The sequence below is a fragment of the Scheffersomyces coipomensis genome (genome assembly GCF_036884675.1).
Source record: "Scheffersomyces coipomensis strain NRRL Y-17651 chromosome Unknown DFJ63scaffold_4, whole genome shotgun sequence".
In the NCBI taxonomy this organism is placed as follows: domain Eukaryota; kingdom Fungi; phylum Ascomycota; class Pichiomycetes; order Serinales; family Debaryomycetaceae; genus Scheffersomyces; species Scheffersomyces coipomensis.
In genome coordinates, this window is record NW_027042895.1 from 1840968 (window position 1) to 1859872 (window position 18905).

Genomic DNA, 18905 nt, shown 5'->3' on the forward strand with positions numbered 1-18905 from the left:
TTTTAATTACTTTATTAATTTATTAATTAAATATGCATTAATATCCTATATAACAAGTCTTTTAAAATACAGTTTGTTAGAGTCTAACAAACACCCAATATAAATACAAACAAAATATCAAATCAAACTAATCAAGACCTGGAATACTTAATTTATCGTAATCACCAAAGGTACCATCATCATCGTCTTCATCATCGGTATCCTTCCAATCTTCAACATCAACATCCATGTCAATGTCATCAGCTGCATGGTTTGGTAATACTTCTAAACCTTTTTCTCCAACTGTAACTGTAGCAGTTTCTTTATCTTTGATTTGTCCTTTTAATAATAATACTGCAAGACGGTTCAATAATTCTTGTTGGATTAATCTGTTTAATGGTCTAGCACCTAAATCTGGTGAATAACCATTGGTACATAAATATTGAATAGCAGCATCATCAACTTCTAATTTCAAGGTCGTACCATTAGCAGCAAATCTCTTCTCAATTTCATCTAATCTAATCTTAACAATCTTAGCAATGGCTTTTCTTGATAATCTATTGAATATCACGGTAGATGAAATTCTATTTAAGAATTCAGGTCTGAAATGTGCTTTAACAGCTCCCATTACTAATTGTTTTGTTTCAGGAGAAATCTTAGCAGTTCTTGCTGCATTCACGTATTCAGCACCTAAATTGGAAGTCATAATGATAATGGCATTGGAACAATTAATAACTTTACCTTGAGATGAAGTAACTCTACCATCATCTAAGATTTGTAATAACACAGTTAAGACTTCTGGAGCTGCCTTTTCAACTTCATCAAATAATAAAACCGAATATGGTCTTCTTAATAAGGCTTCAGTCAAAATACCACCTTCTTCATAACCAACATAACCAGGGGCAGCACCTAATAATTTTGAAGCAGACCATTTATCACCTAATTCTGAGCAATCAATTCTAATCATGGCTTTTTCATCTGCAAATAAGAATCCAGCAACTTTCTTGGCTAATTCAGTCTTACCAGAACCCGATAAACCTAAGAATAAGAATGAAGCTGGCTGATTTGGATTAGCTAAACCAGATCTTGTTAATCTAACCGCATTAGCAACAGCTTTAATGGCTTCTGATTGACCTACAACTCCAGCAGCTAATTCACTTTCCATATTGATTAATTTAGAATTTTCAGCTTGAGTTAATTTAGTAACTGGAATACCGGTTAATCTAGCAGCAGTTTCAGCCACTTGTTCTGAACCAACGGCATTTCTTAATAATGATTCAGGACCATTGGAAGCTTCTTCCTCAGCTACTTTATCTTCTAATTCAGCTATTCTTTTTTCAACTTCTGGAATGGCAAAATATCTTAAATCAGCAGCTGAACCGGTATCATGCCTTCTTTCAGCATCTTGAGCTTTAATTTCTAATTCATCTAATTTTCTCTTAGCTTCAATTAATACATCATGAGATGCTCTTTCTTGATTAAATCTTTCTCTTAATGGATTAATTTGTTCTTCAATTTCAGCCTTCTTTCTGTTAGCCAATTCTAATCTATCTTTAGAAGCAGCATCAGCTTCAACATCTCTTTGTAAAGCATTGATTTCAACTTCAACTAAATGTAATTGTCTTTCTAAACTATCTAATTCTTCTGGTTTAGAATCTCTGGCTACAGCCACAGCAGCAGCAGTTTCATCAATTAAATCAACAGCTGAATCAGGTAAACTTCTATACGTCAAGTATCTTGAAGCTAAACGAGCAGCAGTAACCAAGGCACTATCTAAGATTCTAACTCCATGATGAATTTCATATCTTGGTTGAATACCTCTTAAGATTGCGATAGTTTCATTAACAGTAGCAGCTGGAACATCAATCTTTTGGAATCTTCTTTCAAAAGCACCATCTTTGGAAATATACTTTCTATATTCTGAAAATGTAGTAGCACCAATACAATGTAAGGTACCTCTTGCTAACATTGGTTTTAATAAATTAGCAGCATCAGATTTACCATCACCCATTAACATATGAATTTCATCAATGAATAAAATAATAAATTCTTTGGATTGTTCTATTTCATTCAAAACTCCTTTTATTCTTTCTTCAAATTCACCTTTATATTTAGCACCTGCAGTCAATGCACCTAAATCTAAGGCAAATAATCTTGAATTAGCTAAAACGTTTGGAACATCACCATCAATGATTCTTTGGGCTACACCTTCTACAATAGAAGTCTTACCCACACCAGCATCACCAATTAAAACTGAATTTGATTTGGTTCTTCTGGCTAATACTCTTATAACTCTTCTAATTTCTTCTTCTCTACCAATGACAGGATCAATTTTACCTTCTCTAGCCTTTTCAGTTAAATCTTCACAATATTTATTTAAGAATTCATAATTGGAAGAGGAATCAGCTTGTCTAGAGTCGATTCTTTGACTACCTCTTAATTCAATAGCTTGAGCTTTTAAAGTTTCAACTTTAACACTGGCTTCTTTTAAAATATCTTTAATTGATTGATCATCCAACAAGGCCAATAATATATGATCTTGAGCTATATAACTATCCTTTTGTTGACCTTTGATCTTGATTGCATTTTGTATAACTTGACCAGCAGCATAACTCATTCTTAAATCATCTGGAGCAGGAGTTTGAGATGGTAATCTTACTAAATGTTTATTAACAGTTCTTTCAAATGCTGGCCATTCAAATCTACCCTTTTGAATCAAAGTTCTTAAATATGAGGTTGAATTAGCTTCATCATCAGTAGGTATCATGGCAGCAAGGAAATGTAATGGTACAATTTGAGCATTGGAATTTTCCTTTGCTAATTGTGAAGCATTATTAATAATCTTTAATGCGTTATCAGTGAATTGTGTTTCGTCCATTGTAACTTATGATAATTTATATAGTTATTAACTGAAATTAAATAAGAAACGAAAGAGAAAACAACATCAAAAAGGAATGATAAAGTTGAATGTTATGTATCATCATATTTATAGAACATGGTGATATCGAAGCAGACAGATCATTTATCAATTTGTTAGTGACTGCACATAAACCAGAAGTATCTCGAACTTTCTAGAACTGAAAAAAATTGTCACCTTTTAACTGATGACTAACGGATTATGTAATCATAGTTAGATTGCAAAAAAATGATAGCAAATGCCAATGGAATGTAATTAGATCTTACAGAATGTAAATTGGAATATAAAACAGAATTATAATGCAAAATTAAAGTTTCCTACATAATATCTATATAAGTACTCTAACAAATACAACTAATTTTTATAAGCCAAAACTTGAGCAATATGATCAACAACAGACTTTTCAAGGTCAATGTATTCAAATCCTAAGATCTTTCTAGATTCAGTATCCTGAAATCTATTATAATGAGCAAAATAATCACTTGGTAAGGAAACTTCTGGTAGTTTATCAGAATATTCCTTAAAGTTTCTTCTGATAATATCAATGAAATTGGTATAAGCGAATCTGTTATTAGAAATAACAATTCTCTTACCAACAGCGTCCTCATTTTCAATAGCAATAATATGGGCTTTAGCAACATCACGAACATCAACACAAATACTTTCAGCGGTAGGGACTTTAGAATCTTTAGTTAATTTTAAAGCACCAACAAGAAATTCCGCAGAATGATTTAAATCCTTGACACCAGATTCAAAAGCTTGTGGTCCAAATACATAACTTGGTAATACAGTAGTTAACGTAAAACTTGGATTTTCTTGCTTAATAAAATCCCAAGCTGCTTGTTCAGCAAATTTCTTTGAACCAGCATAAGCAGTAGGAGCATCACTACTTTTTGCTTGTTCATAAGTAATTGGCAGCCAGCTATCTTCACCACCAACATAATTTGGATCAGCTAATTGAGCAAAAGATGCAGCAGCAACAACTGAACTGGTGATAACAACCTTTTTAATTTGAGGAGCAACATTCTTAATAGATTGAAGAACATTCTTAGTACCATTAATAGCTGGGATTAAAGTATTCTTTTCATGTTCATCTTGAGCAAAAGAAACAGGAGAAGCAGTATGAAGGAATATAGTAACTTCAGGATGATTAATTAAAGCTTGATCAAAGGCACCTTCCTTTTCTAACACTTCAACAACTTCATAAGTGAAATCCTTACTATTGATTTCCTTTGATAAAACTTCACCTTTAGCGGCCAGTCTAACTTGACCAACAACTTTATAACCACCATTCAATAAATGAACAATGATTTGACCAGCGATAAAACCTGTGGCACCGGATACGAAAACTGATTGACCTGACATTTGAGTATAATTATGATTTAAAATTTTATGATGTGATTGATTTAAAGATTTGTAAGTGAACTTAATAGAACCAATTGAATAGCTTATTGAACTCTAAAGTTTATAATCTGTCTAGTTTCAGGATATAGCCAATTTACCTTCCTTATATAGTTTTAATGTCATATACATTCAATCTTTATTAGTCGGCTCTCGTTCATGCCTTGAATCCTAATTAGGAAAGTGCGGTTCGAAATTACATGATGCCTCCGCTGAGAAATCAGTTTTAATTTGTAAGCCGCACAGATATTGGATTGTCACCATTTTCATTGTCTGTAATCAGAATTTCTTTTTTTTTCCACAAAAGGCTCTAATTAAGTAAACCCGTTTTTGATAAATACGAAATATGTGGAGAACATAGGATTTATTTTCATCGTAGTTATTACATAGCCTTCGTCTAAAAAGATTTGCTGTTAATTATTTTTTTGGGAAATATGTGTTCCGTATAAACTTTGATATTTGTTACTTATTCAACTTCATATTTTGAAAGTAATAAGTTAAATCTACTAGATTAAATTTAATTAAAAAAACATTTAGTATATTATATTAGACATAAAATTGTATGTAAAGAAAAAAAAGATAATATTAATAGTATATAAAAAGAATCTAAGAAACAGAAAATTAAGCTTTGTTTTGGTAAGCTAAAACTTGAGCAATAAGGTCAACAATGGTCTTTTCAAGCTTGATATATTCAAAATCTAAAATCTTTCTGGATTTAGAATCATCGAACTTAACAAAGTTATCAAAGTGATCAGCTGGTAAAGTTTCAGTGACTGGTAACTTAGCATCATATTCCTTGAAGTTTCTTCTAATGATATCAACAAATTCAGAGTATTGGAATCTAGTAGAATAGACAGCAATTCTCTTATCGACAGCATCTTCTTTCTCGAAAGCAAGAATATGAGCCTTAGCAATATCACGAACATCAGCACTTAAACTAATCACTGCAGGAATAGTATCTTCTCTCTTTAATTGTAAAGCATTGGCAACAAAAGCAGCAGTAAGATTCAAATTCTTGAGACCAGATTCAAAAGCTTGAGGACCGAAAACATAACCAGGTAAGACAGTGGTCAACTTGAACTTTGGAGTCTCTTGCTTGACGAAATCCCAGGCAGCTAATTCGGCATATTTCTTAGAAACAGTATATGCAACAGCGGAATCAGCAGTCTTGGCTTCTTCATAAGTAGTAGATAACCAACTATCTTCTCCACCAACATAAGTAGGATCTTCTAATTCAGCAAAAGTAGCAGCAGCAACAATAGAACTGGTAACAACCACTCTCTTGATTTGTGGTGCGACTTTCTTAATTGATTTAAGAACATTCTTAGTACCATCAACAGCTGGAATTAAAATATCTCTTTCATTATCTTCAACGGAGAAAGTAGCAGGAGAAGCAGTATGAAGGAAAATAGAGACTTCAGGATGTTTAGCTAACACAGCATCGAATGAACCTTCCTTTTCAAATACTTCAACAACTTCGTAAGAGAAGTTCTTGTTGTTAACATCTTTAGCTAAAGCATCACCTTTAGAACTCAGTCTGACTTGACCAATGACATGATATCCTTTATTCAATAACTGAATAATGATATGTTGAGCAATATAACCGGTAGCACCAGTAATGAAAACAGTTTGAGAAGACATTGGGGATTGAATATTTTTTGATTTGAAAATTGATTTGACTTGTCTATATATCTTGAAATATAATTAATATCTGTATTAATGGTTATTAATTGTATTAATTGATGATGTAACAAGAAAAAGAACTGAAATTGTAAAACGAATTGAGTCTCCTTTTATATCATTTCCAAACCTATATCTTTGAATGTGCTTGCAAATAGCTTTCGCAATATGTTTTCCGGTTCTACTGACTTTGTTTCCAAATTAGGCAAGTGCGGTTCAACATTTCTGTGGCGATGATGATAAATCAGGACTAAATTTGTAAGCCGCAGAGGTTGCACACTTCAATTTGAATTTACCTGTTTAAGCTATAGATTTGAAATATTATCTATAAACAAATGGATTGTCACCAGTCATTTATTTATAATTAACGCCTTTAAAGGATCAATTATTCCCGCGTGTCACAATCACATGGAAGGGATTCATTATTACCCTGTATGTGTTATAATGAGGATACCTTTACTTTAATCTATTTTGGAGAAATCATTATTAAGCATGGACACTGTAAATATCAATCTCCAGCTTGTTGCTAGGCCCGAATATGTCACACAGCTTATGGTGAATTAATGTAAAGTTTCTATATTGAATCGGTAATTAAGTAGTGATTTGGTACTCCGTTACATTTTGTGCACCCCTGCGACTTTCAAAATTTTCTTATTTGTCTGTTCTATTAAGGTTACTGCAACTAATGATGTTTTTAAATACAATTATCTGAGTATATTAAGTAAAATTGTAAATGCTATAAAAACTATAAAACTAAATGCAAACTAGAATATAAATAAATATTGGAAATGGAATCTAAGCTTTGTTTTGATAATCTAAGATTTGAGCAATTTGGTCGACGACAGTCTTTTCAAATTTAATATAATCAATACCTAAAGCCTTTCTAGATTCAACATCACCATATGGAACATAGCTATCAAAGAAATCAGGAGCAAATTCAGCCACAGGTAATGTATTAACTAAATCTTTGAAATTTCTTCTGATAATATCAACAACTTGTTGGAAATTGAATCTATTTCCGTAACCTACTAATCTCTTACCTGCCGCTTCTTTGTTTTCGAATGCAAGAATATGGGCTAAGGCGATATCACGTACATCAACACTTAAACCACCAGCAGCTGGAATTTTGTCGTCTTTCTTTAATTGTAAAGCACTAGCAAGGTAAGCAGCAGTAAGATTCAAATTTGCAACACCTGATTCAAAAGCTTGAGGACCAAACACGTAACCTGGTAAAACTGTAGATAATTCAAAGTTTGGTTGTTCTTGCTTTACGAAATCCCATGCAGCTAATTCGGCATATTTCTTAGAAACTGCATAAGCAATTTGAGAATCTGAAGTTTTGGCTTCTTCATAAGTGATTGGTAACCAAGTATTTTCACCTCCAACATAAGTAGGATCTTCTAATTCAGCAAAAGTAGAAGCGGCAACAACAGAACTAGTAACAACAACCCTCTTCATTTGAGGAGCAACTCTTTTAATAGAAGCAAGAACATTCTTAGTACCATTAACAGCTGGAATTAACATATCTCTTTCATTATCTTCAACATGAAATGAAACTGGAGAAGCAGTATGAAGGAAAATAGAGACTTCAGGATGTTTAGCTAACACTTCATCGAAAGCACCTTCTTCTTCTAAAACCTTAACAATTTCATAAGAGAAATTCTTATTATTGAAATCTTTGGATAAGGTATCACCTTTAGCACTCAGTCTTACTTGACCAATAACGTTATAACCACTACTCAATAATTGAACAATGATATGTTGAGCAATATAACCAGTGGCACCGGAAATGAAAACAGTTTGAGAAGACATTTGAGAAGTTAATGAAATTTAAATTTGATTGGAGTGAATATATATATATGTGTGTATTAATAATGGGTATTAATGATAATTAAAAAGATTTGGAAAGTTGGTTAATTGGAAATATTATAACCTCTTTATATATTGCTTTCTTGAGTATCTTCCTTTAGTCTTATTTTGCAATAAAATAGGATTTGTCAAGCTTCGTTTCCCAATCAGGCAACACCCGTCCAGAAGAAAAAAATGAAATTTTGGTTTTCGGCGCTGAGAAATCAAGAATATTTGTAAGCCGCACCGGTTATAACCCTTTGCAACCCTTTCGAATATCTGGGTTTAAGATATTATGTTATCAGATACTCAGAAACAAGAAAATGCCATAGTGTAAAGTTAGTGATTCGTTATTCGTAATCTAGTACTTGAAAATGAACGTGATTCATAGTTGCTAACCTTAGGTCATTAAAAGCTCAGGTGTGTTCGGTTTTAAGATCAATTAGAAGTCACTTTAAAGTTGATGTCGTTAGATCCGATATCATAGCTTGTCATGTAACTCAAGCATTGAATGAATCTTGATCACTTATATCCCAAGGTAAAAAAATATTGGTCAAAAGTAAGCTTGGAATGAATCACTTATCAAGTAGTCCTTCTGGGAGAAGCATACAAAATTTAGATTTATTTTAAGAAACTCGACAAATGTAATTTTGTAAGTCACTCATCCCTTCTCATTTCAGGACCCATATTTCTGATCTGGAAATTGTAACCTTGGTTTAAGAAATATAACCTTGTTCTCACAAGCCAATGAGAAAAATGGCTCAAGGTAGCTGTAACAACTCCAAAGTTCTCCGGGTGGGGCAAATATTTTATCTGATCCATCAAATCAGATTAATCAAATAAGATCAAAATAGCAACTTTTGGCTTCTGATACGTCGAAGTTTCAATTTGAAAGGTTTTTACTTTTATTTACGTAATGAATTCTGGAGCTAAAGCCACTTATAATATTTTTCGGGTACGCCATTACCATACAAAAAACCGAAAATACCCGCAATTCTCGTCCCGAACACTAAAATTTGTCTGTGCGCTACCATCAAAAACTATCACAAAGATAATTTTTGACTTGCAGTTACCAACTACAGTATTGTTTTGCATTTTCTAATTATGTTGAGTTGAAGGCTTTGAAATGAATTGAAACTGGGAAAATTTTTATCAGATGAGATTTATCTGATTAAATCAATCAGTTCAGGTTCTTAAAGAAAAGAAATCCCGTTGTTGGCTTTTTACTCTGATTTGCTAGTTTTTACTAAGGGGCTTAATGGTTTAAAACCTATAAATACCTGAAAGAAATCTCTAAGAGAAAATAATCTTAATATTATTGATTTCATTACTTTTCTTTTAAGGTCATTCAGATAAACAATTACAATCAGATAAGATGCCTTCTCTTAGCACAATATTTTCTAGAATGAAATGGGGTATAATACCCAAGAGAAGAATAGTTGATGAAGATGAGAATGGTAATTTTATTTATGAAAAGGATACCTTAGCAACATCTTTACCAGCTATTTCTAAATTAATTGAAAAAAATAAAAAGAAAGATTATGATGAACATACAGAAACTGATGTAGAATCTTATTCTGATTCAGACTCAATTCAAAAAATAAAATATGAATACCGTGATGAAAAAGATAGAAAATGGTGGAAGTTCTTTGATGAATATGAATATAGAATAACTAAAGATGAGAAAAAGAAAATTAAATGGTTTAAATACTTCAACGATGAAGATACCCCTGAAGAGAAAAGGCTTATAGTGAAATTAGATCTCTTATTAACTTTTTATTCTGTTGCAGTTTATTGGGTTAAATATCTTGATCAAGCAAACATTAACAGTGCTTATGTTGGAGGATTGAAAGAAGGAATTGGAATGACAGGTGATAATTTGGTTTTGGCACAAACTTATTTTTCAATTGGAAATGCTGTGTTCCAATTACCATTTATCTACGTTCTTTATGGTTTACCTTTAAATTATATATTACCTTCTATGGATATTTGCTGGTCGATATTCACTTTATTAACTTATAAAGTAACAAATTTTGAACAATTTAAAATAATGAGATTCTTCGTTGGAAGTTTCGAAGCTGGAACATATATTTCATATCATAGTTTATTTGCTTCTTGGTACAAATCCTCAAACAATGAAGCAATTCGTAGAGCTTCGTGTTTCTACTTGGGTCAATTTCTTGGTAGTATGTCATCAGGATTAATATCAGGAGCTATTGAGAGAACAATGCCTGGTTATAGAGGATTACAGGCTTGGCAATGGATATTCGTTATTGATGGTATTATTTCTTTAGTTGTAGGTTTAATGGGCTTTTTTGTATTACCTGGAACACCAACTGATTGTTATAGTTTATTTTTAACTGATGATGAAATCAGATTAGCAAGAAAAAGAATGTTAAAAGACCAAAAACACCATAGATCAAGACATGATATCTTTAAAGAATTCTTTGACTGGGAAACTTGGAAATCAATTTTAACTAGTTGGAAAATCTATAACTTAATCATCTGGAATATGTTTTGTTGGAATAATAATAATGGTACTTCTGGAGCTTATTCATTATGGTTAAAGTCATTGAAAGATGAAAATGGTAAGCAGAAATATATGCAAGGAAAATTACAAGACTTGACTGCCTTGACGCCTGGCTTAGGATTAATATGGTTAACTATAACATGCTTCCTCGGTGATTATTTTAAAAGTAGATGGTTTGCTATTATATTTTCTCAAATATTCAACATTTTAGGTAATTCAATTTTAGCAGTATGGTATGTTCCACTAAGACTTAAATGGTTCGCGTACTGTCTACAGTATTGGGGTTGGTCGATGAGTCCTATTTTATATGCCTGGCAAGGTGATATTTGTCGAAATGATATTAGATCAAGAGAATTTTCTTTAGTACTTATGAATCTTATTGCACATAAATCAACTGCTTGGGTTCCATTATTGGTTTGGAAAACAACACAAGCACCGAGGTATCCAATAGGTTATGCATTTACAGCAGCTTGTTCTGGAGGAGTTATTGTCTGGACTTTCATAATCTTGTACTTCTATAAGCGAGATGAAAAAAGAAATGCCAAAAATAACGGAATTATAGTTTACAATTCCTCTGTTGATACAGATATTGTACCTCCAGAAGCAAGCAAATCAGAACAAAGAAGTAAACCCGAAAAAGACCAGCAAGAGTTGATTTAGAAATTTTATACAGATAGATATTAGAATAGATTTGTAGTTTAAACTCTACAAATAGTTAATTACATGCTCTTTAAAAAATTATCTTATATTACAAAAACACAGTAGAAGTTAACTAAACATAGAAAAAAATTACATAAAAAAATAACAAACATCAGCTTTTTAAAAAAGGGTCATAAAAAGGATAGCAGAAACAATAGCAACAGCAGGGTCAACCTCTGTTAAGCCTGTAGCACCATTTTTTGAAGTTGAATTCAGCATTGTGTGGTTGGTATTACCTGTGTGGCGGGTATTGTCTGCATGATGGGTATTGCCTCCGTATGCTAACCCAGATCCAATAGCTCCACCTACCACTCCACCTACAACTGCTCCACCTATTGCTGATCCAGCAGAACCAGAACTAGACCCTCTAGTACCAGAACCTAAGCCTGAACTTGAACCAGAGGTTGAACCTCTTGTGCCAGAATTTGCACCTGAGGATGGAGAATAGGCTGGTGCTGGGTGAGGATCTTTTGGAGAATATGCTGGTGGTGAACTACCAGTCTTAGTACCTGATGTTGAACCAGATTTTAATCCGCTTGAACTACCTTTGGTACTAAATCCACTTGAACCTAAGCCTGAGCCGCTTGTTCTCCAACTTGAACCTAATCCTGAACCGCTTGATCTCCAACTTGAACCACCAGAGCGAAATCCACGGAAACCAAATCGTCGGGGGGCTAATTCTGAGACTCGTTCTTCATCTTCTCTCTTTTTGGTTTGAACAATACCTTTTTCTTCCATAAGAGTTAAATTCTCGATGTTATAACCTTGAACAAAATCGTTTGGGTGACCTTCTAATTCAGTTGAAATAACAAGTGATGATGTAAAATTGATGTATAAAAAGTAGCACAATAAAGTAAAGACTGAGTAATATTTCATTGAATAAGCTAATGGAACTTGAAGTTGTCTGTATTTATCTTGAATTAAAATTCCAACAAATGAGTTAAGACACAAGAAGATCATACCCTATATATATAACTTAAGGTCAACAGAAGTTATAAAAGTGCAGTTGCAAAAATATATGACTGAGTTCGGTAAACCAATTGAATGACTATCTAATACGTGAGTTAATGTGCGGCGTAACGGTAATCGAAGGTAACTCAAAAGTAATATGATAATTTAATTAAATTGGATGTATATCCGATTACTTGATTGAGGAAAGCGTAGTAGCGATACCTTTCATTACTTATTGGTGTTCGGACCGACTTCTATTATGACTATAATTCATCTCAAGACTTTATCAAATTAATCATTGATTATCTAAACTCCTTATCATGTATCAATGTTAGGATTGTACACTTGGAGAATATATATCAAAACAGGAGAAATGTCCGAACTACTCGCCAGATTATTTGGGCAAGTATTACTCAAGTTATCCCACATGGCTCAAATATTAAGAAGTGTCTTGGCTATCTTAATTAAGTTATCAAAGAGTAGAATATCTAATATTTCCAAAATGAAGTGTTTTTCGTTTTTAAGGAAGGTTTTACAAAACGCTGACGTAACTAGTAAGAATATATATTAAACTAAAAAATGTAGTTTTCAAAACCGTTTAGAAAACTGTCATAAACTTTTTTTAAAAAATAGCTATGCAGAGGGAAATGGCAGAAATTATTGCAACTCCTGAGTTGAACTTTAATAAACTTGTAGCGTCACTGGTAGAAGTTGAATTCAGCATCGTGTAGTTGGTATTACCTGCATGAAGGTTATTACCTGTATGATGGGTATTACCTCCTGATCCTAATCCTGATCCTATAGCTCCCCCAATAACTCCACCAGCAAGTGCTCCTCCAGTTCCACCATGTCTATTTCTTGGACTGCTATGGTAGCGATAATCATCATCCGAATCATATCCACCCCAGCCAGAATTTGACCCAGAATTTCCAGAATTTGATCTATAATTTGATCCAGAGTTTGATCCGTTTGAACCTTTTGGTCTTGAACTGGAACCATTTGGACCTTTTGGTTTGGAATTTGAACTAGAACCAGAGCTTGATCCACTTGAACCTTTTGGTTTGGAATTTGGACTAGAACCAGAGCTTGATCCACTTGAACCTGATCCAGAAGATGGAGAATATGCTGGTGGTGGACTAGGATCTTTTGGAGAATATGCTGGAGGTAAATCACTACCACCCTTTGAACTTGAACTTGAGCCTGAGCTTAATCCACTTGATCCACCTTTTGAACTAGATCCTCTAGAACTTGAGCTCAGGCCTCCCTTAGAACTAGATCCTCCAGAACTTGAACTTGAGCCACCCTTTGAGCTAGAAGATCCACTTGATCCACTTGATCCACTTGATCCCCAACCAGAACCAGAACTACCTTTTGAACTTGACCCACTTGAACCACTTGAGCCACTTGAACCACTTGACCCACTTGACCCCCAACCAGAACCTGAACTACCTTTTGAACTTGAGCCGGAATTACTGGAGCCACTTGAACCACTTGACCCCCAGCCAGAGCCAGAACTACCTCCCGAACTTGAACTTGAACCTGAACTAGATCCGTAGCTACTGGAACCACTTGATCCACTGCTACTGGAACCACTTGATGAACCTCCACTAGAACTACCACCACTACTAAACCAGCCTCTGGCGGCTAAATTAGAAATCTTCACTTCATCATTTCTCTTTTTAACTTGAACAGAATTATTATTATCTTTAGCTAACTTTATAGCTTGGATATAATATTCATTGTTAAAATCAGTTGGGATTCTTTGTAATTCGGTGGAAACAACAAGTGATGAAGAAAAATTGATGTAAAAAATACAGCACAATAAAGTAAAGGCTGACAAATATTTCATTGAATAAACTAACAGGACTTTCAGTAATTTGTGTCTTGATTGAATGAAAAAAATGTATAAATGAAGATAATAATTAAGATGGTATTTATATAATTATCTAAGGGTACACTGATAAAATAACTGCAATTGCAAAATTTATGTTGAGAAATTTTAATTTTAAAGCAGACCAAAGTTTACTTGACTGAAAAGTTTTAAGGTGTAAGTAAGTACTTACGTGCGGCGTGAAGGTAATTGGCGGGTATTTCAAATTGTCAGGTTAACTAATATAATTAGTTAAATGTTCAATTGGGGAAAGTATAATTCCAATACCACTAATCAATCATTGGACCAAATTCAAGCGGAATTTTTTTTAGTTTCCCCATTATACTTGACTTCTTAAGTCTTGAATATAGAGATTCATTAGTAAAAGTACTTCATCTTTCTTTAAGCTGAAGATTGTGTAAGCGCAAAATTCTTCACTTGCGGACAAGGCTTAAAAAAATAGATCAAATTTTTAGTTAGTCAACCACAATCATTAGTTGAGAAATGTTTAAAAAACTCTAGATTTTTATGAATATATTAAACTAACTAAATATACAATTCGTAAACATTTTAAAAAACAGCCATATAAATGGCAATAGCAGAAACCAAGGCAACACCATGATTGAGTTGAAGATTAGCTGCTGCACCAACTTTAGAGGTTGTACTATTCGAAGTTGTACTATTCAGACTAGTACTTCCTGAATGCAGACCGCTACTTCCTGATGCTGCTCCAGCACCAATGGCAGCACCAACAGCAGCACCACCTATAATACTACCAACACCTGATCCTGAATTTGTTGTTCCAGAACCTGAATTGGAACCAGAGTTAGAACCAGAATTTGAACCACTTGACCCGCTTGAACCACTCGAACCAGAAGTAGATCCAGATCCTGAAGATGGAGAATAGGCTGGTGGAGGGTTAGGGTCATTTGGAGAGTATGCTGGAGGAGCTTGACCCGAGTTTGATCCTGAGCTTGAACCAGACCCTCCTTTGGTTCCTGAAGTAGAACCTGAAGTAGAACCACCAGAACTAGAGCCACCTTTCGTTCCTGAACTTGAACCTGAACTTGATCCAATACTTGATCCACCTGAACTTCCATGAGAACTAGAACTACCTGAACTTCCATGAGAACCTCCTGAACTTCCTCTTCTACGAACTAATTCGGCATACACTTCATCGACTTTTCTTTCAACAACATCAATAATACCAGTATTAAATTCAAAGATACTTAATTTCTCGGTATGGTGATCATTTGTGGAAATCTCTTTGGAAAATTTATCTAATTCAGTAGAAACAACAAGTGATGATGAAAAATTAATGTAAAAAATACACGATAATAAAACAAAGGATGAGAAATATTTCATTCCTTGACAATTAAAAAGTAATTAAAGCAGGATGTGTCAAAGCTTGAATTGAATACTTTTTCTTATAATTGACAAGAAAATAATTCCATAATTAATTATGATATTTATATCATTATTTGAGGTACACTTCAAATACGAATAAACTTTTGAACTATAAACCGTCAACGTAGTAAACTGCGAAAGTTAAAGTTTTGTGGTTGATAAATCATCAAAAAAAGAAAAGTCATTTTTGCTGCGGCTTAAAGTTCGTAAAAAACAAATGACTGAAATTGAATCAATGTGATTGAGTGTAATTACATGTGGGCGTAGGGAGGAGTGATTAAAGGTGTTAATGATTAACCTGTGATATTAAGCCATTATCAGTCATGACAAACTATCACACTAGCTAGGTGTTTATGACTTACATTGATCTCGAGCCGATGGAGAATGTTATCTACGAGCCGATGATAACGGAATCATAATCAACTACTGCAACATCATTCAAATATCTTTCTCAGCCACTCTACTGTTTTTTGAGCCTTACTACTCTCTTTCTTAAATGATAGTAGTTCTTAGTATTACTGCTACGATGACTTTGAAAACTATCTTTTGATTCTTCATATGATTATATTTTTATAGAAAAAGCGCAAAATATACAAAAAGTGGGCTTTAAAATTTTACTAACAAAAATCAATTTCACGTGATTTTTTAACATGTGCCAAGAACTGTTTATCTTAAACCGGAAAAATTTTTCTGAAAAAAATTCGCCTTTATGGCCAAGTTGGTAAGGCACCTCACTAGTAATGAGGAGATCGTCAGTTCGAATCTGGCTGAAGGCATCATTTTTTTTGCATTTTTAATATCAATATTTTTTTAATGAACTAAAAAGAGCTTTGAAGTAAGAGTTAGTCAATATTTTACTTGACCATCTATATGGAATTCATAAAGCAGTATTCTAGTGATACATCTGACGACGACGAAGAAGAATCACCAGATCAAACCCAACACCATTTAAAGGTTTCTGAAGAACTAGAGGAAGAAGAAGAAGAAGAAGAAGAAGAAGAAGAAGAAGTTGAAATCGAAGATCATAATAATTTGATCTCTACATTCATCCCATATCTGCAAAGTTTTTCAAGTCATCAAATGAATAAAACAGGGTGTTTCATATATGTGCCATGGAGGCCACATTTAAGTAGTATAACTCGCTTGAATAAAGAAAGTCTAAAATTGATTAAACAAATGCCTTTATTAAAGGATAATTTCAAATTTCAAAGTACAAACATTTATCCACAATTCATGAAATATCATATCAGTGTTTTAAGTAACTTTAATTTGGATCCATATCGAATTGAACAATTCAAACAAGATTTAAAAAATGTCATTAATAGAGTGGAGATTGATTCTCGATTGATTGGAATTAATGAACAAGAACAATCAAATCAGAATACTTTAAGTACATTACTTGCAAAGAAAACACCATCCACACAGCATAATCATTATATAAATTTACGATTCCAGCCCAAACTAACCATATTCTTAAGTCATACATCGAATAAACTATTCATTGGATCTCCTATAAATGTAGATCATTTCAATAGTAAACAATTCTTACATTCATTAAATTCAAAGGTTGAAGAATTGATCAAAGGTCAATATAATGAAAACATTTCGAAAATCAAAACTCTAGACAATGGATTAGATGATTCTATCCCTCATATCAGTTTCCAAATCGGAGAACCAACCAATTCAAATGTTGTAATCAATGATGAAATAATAAAACAATTAAATCTACAATTGAGTGAAATCACGATTGATATTGAAGATATCGAAGTCAATGTCAATGAAGTCTTACTCATGCAAATATCATCAACCAAGGAAGTTACACCTTTCAAATTTAACATATAGCTTTAACTAAATAGATACAATCACTGTATAGATAATAAATTATTAATATAGGTCGTTCCCACACGCGCTATATACACATTCCCCCTTTACGCCCACCTGCCAAAAAAAGTCTAAATTTTAACCAGAAAAAATGTATGCTTAACGACCGAAGAATATGCCAAACTATCCGAAACCAATTGCATTCATTTGAAAAAGTTTACATAATTCTTGGTAGTGATAGTTGCAAAGTATCATACATATCAATACAGAAGAATAAGGAAAGGCACAAAATAAGAAACTATGTCGTCATTAAGGAAAAAGCAAAAGGATATTGAAAAGCAATTGATTGATATTATTAATGCTCGAGGTAATGATAATAAATGTGGAGAATGTGGAACATTATATCCTACTTGGGCCAGTGTCAATCTTGGTATACTACTTTGTGGAAGGTGTAGTTCGATACATAAGAGGATTTTAGCTCCTAAACAATTAAGTAATGTTAAATCACTAACCTTAGATACTTGGTCACAAGAACAAATTGATAATTTAAAAAGAATTGGTAATAAGAAATCAAAACGTAAATGGAATTCAAAAAGGATTCCATTTCCTTATGATGCTGATAATGATGTTTCATCAGCTGAACAATATATTCGAGAAAAATATATTTTAGGTAAATTTAGAGATGATAATATTGAAAATAATGATTATGATGATAGATCTAGTAGATATAGTGATGACAATTTAAATGAAGTTGGTAGTAATAGTGGTAGTAGAAGAAGAAGTAGTGCAAGCAATAGATCAAGATCAAATTCAAATGCTATTCCTCGTTTAAGTCATAGAAAATTAACCAATCTTGAATCAAATCAATATAATAATCAAGCTTCAAAAATTATGAGTTTTGGTTATGAAAATCGTGAAACTATTGTGGAAAGCTTATTATTAAGTAATGGAAGTATTGATGTTGCTTTAGATATCTTAGATCAAGATGGTAAACTACATCCAAATGGTATCCCAGATACGGATGATAGTAACCCACCTCAATTACCAAGAAGACCAGGAACTGGTGGTAATAGTACCAATGGTTCAGCAGTTCCAAGTTCTGCCAACTCTACCACACCAGCCAATGATTGGTGGAATACTGCAGCTGGGGCTAGTGGTTCCATTCAACCATCTGCTTCTGCTGGTGGAGCACCACAAATATATCAATATACTGATCCAGTTACAGGTCAAGTTAGTTATATCGATGCAAATGGTCAACAATATCTTGATCCAACAAATCCTCAACATCAACAACAAATTTTATTACAACTGAATCCACAATTGATGGCTCAACAAACAAGTAAAAATCAAATTTTATCCTTGTATAGTCAACCGAACCAATTCACTACTAATGTAGCTGAACCGGTCCAGCCTGGTGGTATCCAACAGCAGCAAACTCAACAACAAGCCCAACAACAACAACAACTCCAACAACCCGCAGTGGGCTACGGACAGGCTCCAAATCAAGCATTTTATCAATATGGTCAACCAACACAAGGCCAACCTCAATATGGCCAACCTCAACAATTTGGAGTCAGTACTCAATTTACAGGGTTTGGAGGTCAAGTACCAGGTCAACAGGCACCAGTTGGTCAATTCAATGGATACGGGCAACCTCAAGCTCCACCATCTGCTAATCAACAACAGTTTGGAGGATGGAGATAAGTAATGATCCTGTTTAGTTATGTATTAAATATATATATATATATATACATAAATAGATAACAAAAAAAAGTACGAATTTTTGAATTAAAATCAGATCA

The 18905-nt window shown here is 33.3% G+C and overlaps 10 protein-coding genes and 1 non-coding gene across 11 annotated transcripts; 4 read left to right on the plus strand and 7 right to left on the minus strand. All coding sequences in view use genetic code 12, as the record gives it.

Annotated features, from left to right (window-relative positions):
• HSP104 (chaperone ATPase) lies at nucleotides 1-3143 on the minus strand. The gene has a single exon (XM_064907599.1). The coding sequence runs from the start codon at nucleotides 2855-2857 to the stop codon at nucleotides 128-130; it is 2730 nt and encodes a 909-aa protein (XP_064762115.1). The 5' UTR covers nucleotides 2858-3143; the 3' UTR covers nucleotides 1-127.
• A 107-nt stretch (nucleotides 3144-3250) lies between these two features.
• DFJ63DRAFT_323046 (protein induced by osmotic stress) lies at nucleotides 3251-4261 on the minus strand (the record flags this gene model as incomplete). Its single annotated transcript, XM_064907484.1, has 1 exon — nucleotides 3251-4261. One exon carries the CDS (start codon nucleotides 4259-4261, stop codon nucleotides 3251-3253), a length of 1011 nt encoding a protein of 336 aa, XP_064762116.1.
• A 328-nt stretch (nucleotides 4262-4589) lies between these two features.
• DFJ63DRAFT_174592 (dihydroflavonol-4-reductase) lies at nucleotides 4590-6355 on the minus strand. Its single transcript, XM_064903741.1, has one exon. It carries the CDS (start codon nucleotides 5936-5938, stop codon nucleotides 4919-4921), a length of 1020 nt encoding a protein of 339 aa, XP_064762117.1. The 5' UTR covers nucleotides 5939-6355; the 3' UTR covers nucleotides 4590-4918.
• Nucleotides 6356-6772: 417 nt separating this feature from the next.
• On the minus strand, nucleotides 6773-7789 carry DFJ63DRAFT_323048 (protein induced by osmotic stress; the record flags this gene model as incomplete). The annotated part of the gene is made up of 1 exon (XM_064907485.1): nucleotides 6773-7789. The coding sequence occupies one exon, from the start codon at nucleotides 7787-7789 to the stop codon at nucleotides 6773-6775; it is 1017 nt and encodes a 338-aa protein (XP_064762118.1).
• A 1411-nt stretch (nucleotides 7790-9200) lies between these two features.
• Nucleotides 9201-11015, plus strand: DFJ63DRAFT_287074 (putative permease; the record flags this gene model as incomplete). The annotated part of the gene is made up of 1 exon (XM_064905031.1): nucleotides 9201-11015. The coding sequence occupies one exon, from the start codon at nucleotides 9201-9203 to the stop codon at nucleotides 11013-11015; it is 1815 nt and encodes a 604-aa protein (XP_064762119.1).
• Nucleotides 11016-11097: 82 nt separating this feature from the next.
• DFJ63DRAFT_174588 (uncharacterized protein) lies at nucleotides 11098-12320 on the minus strand. The gene has a single exon (XM_064903740.1). It carries the CDS (start codon nucleotides 12012-12014, stop codon nucleotides 11175-11177), a length of 840 nt encoding a protein of 279 aa, XP_064762120.1. The 5' UTR covers nucleotides 12015-12320; the 3' UTR covers nucleotides 11098-11174.
• Nucleotides 12321-12627: 307 nt separating this feature from the next.
• On the minus strand, nucleotides 12628-13854 carry DFJ63DRAFT_313903 (uncharacterized protein; the record flags this gene model as incomplete). Its single annotated transcript, XM_064906258.1, has 1 exon — nucleotides 12628-13854. One exon carries the CDS (start codon nucleotides 13852-13854, stop codon nucleotides 12628-12630), a length of 1227 nt encoding a protein of 408 aa, XP_064762121.1.
• A 591-nt stretch (nucleotides 13855-14445) lies between these two features.
• DFJ63DRAFT_336080 (uncharacterized protein) lies at nucleotides 14446-15240 on the minus strand (the record flags this gene model as incomplete). Its single annotated transcript, XM_064908315.1, has 1 exon — nucleotides 14446-15240. One exon carries the CDS (start codon nucleotides 15238-15240, stop codon nucleotides 14446-14448), a length of 795 nt encoding a protein of 264 aa, XP_064762122.1.
• Nucleotides 15241-15985: 745 nt separating this feature from the next.
• DFJ63DRAFT_t88 lies at nucleotides 15986-16058 on the plus strand. Its single transcript has one exon. It is a non-coding gene; the product is annotated as a tRNA-Thr (tRNA).
• A 94-nt stretch (nucleotides 16059-16152) lies between these two features.
• On the plus strand, nucleotides 16153-17124 carry DFJ63DRAFT_336081 (uncharacterized protein; the record flags this gene model as incomplete). The annotated part of the gene is made up of 1 exon (XM_064908316.1): nucleotides 16153-17124. The coding sequence occupies one exon, from the start codon at nucleotides 16153-16155 to the stop codon at nucleotides 17122-17124; it is 972 nt and encodes a 323-aa protein (XP_064762123.1).
• Nucleotides 17125-17263: 139 nt separating this feature from the next.
• Nucleotides 17264-18889, plus strand: DFJ63DRAFT_174584 (uncharacterized protein). Its single transcript, XM_064903739.1, has one exon. It carries the CDS (start codon nucleotides 17404-17406, stop codon nucleotides 18805-18807), a length of 1404 nt encoding a protein of 467 aa, XP_064762124.1. The 5' UTR covers nucleotides 17264-17403; the 3' UTR covers nucleotides 18808-18889.
• Nucleotides 18890-18905: the final 16 nt, after the last annotated feature.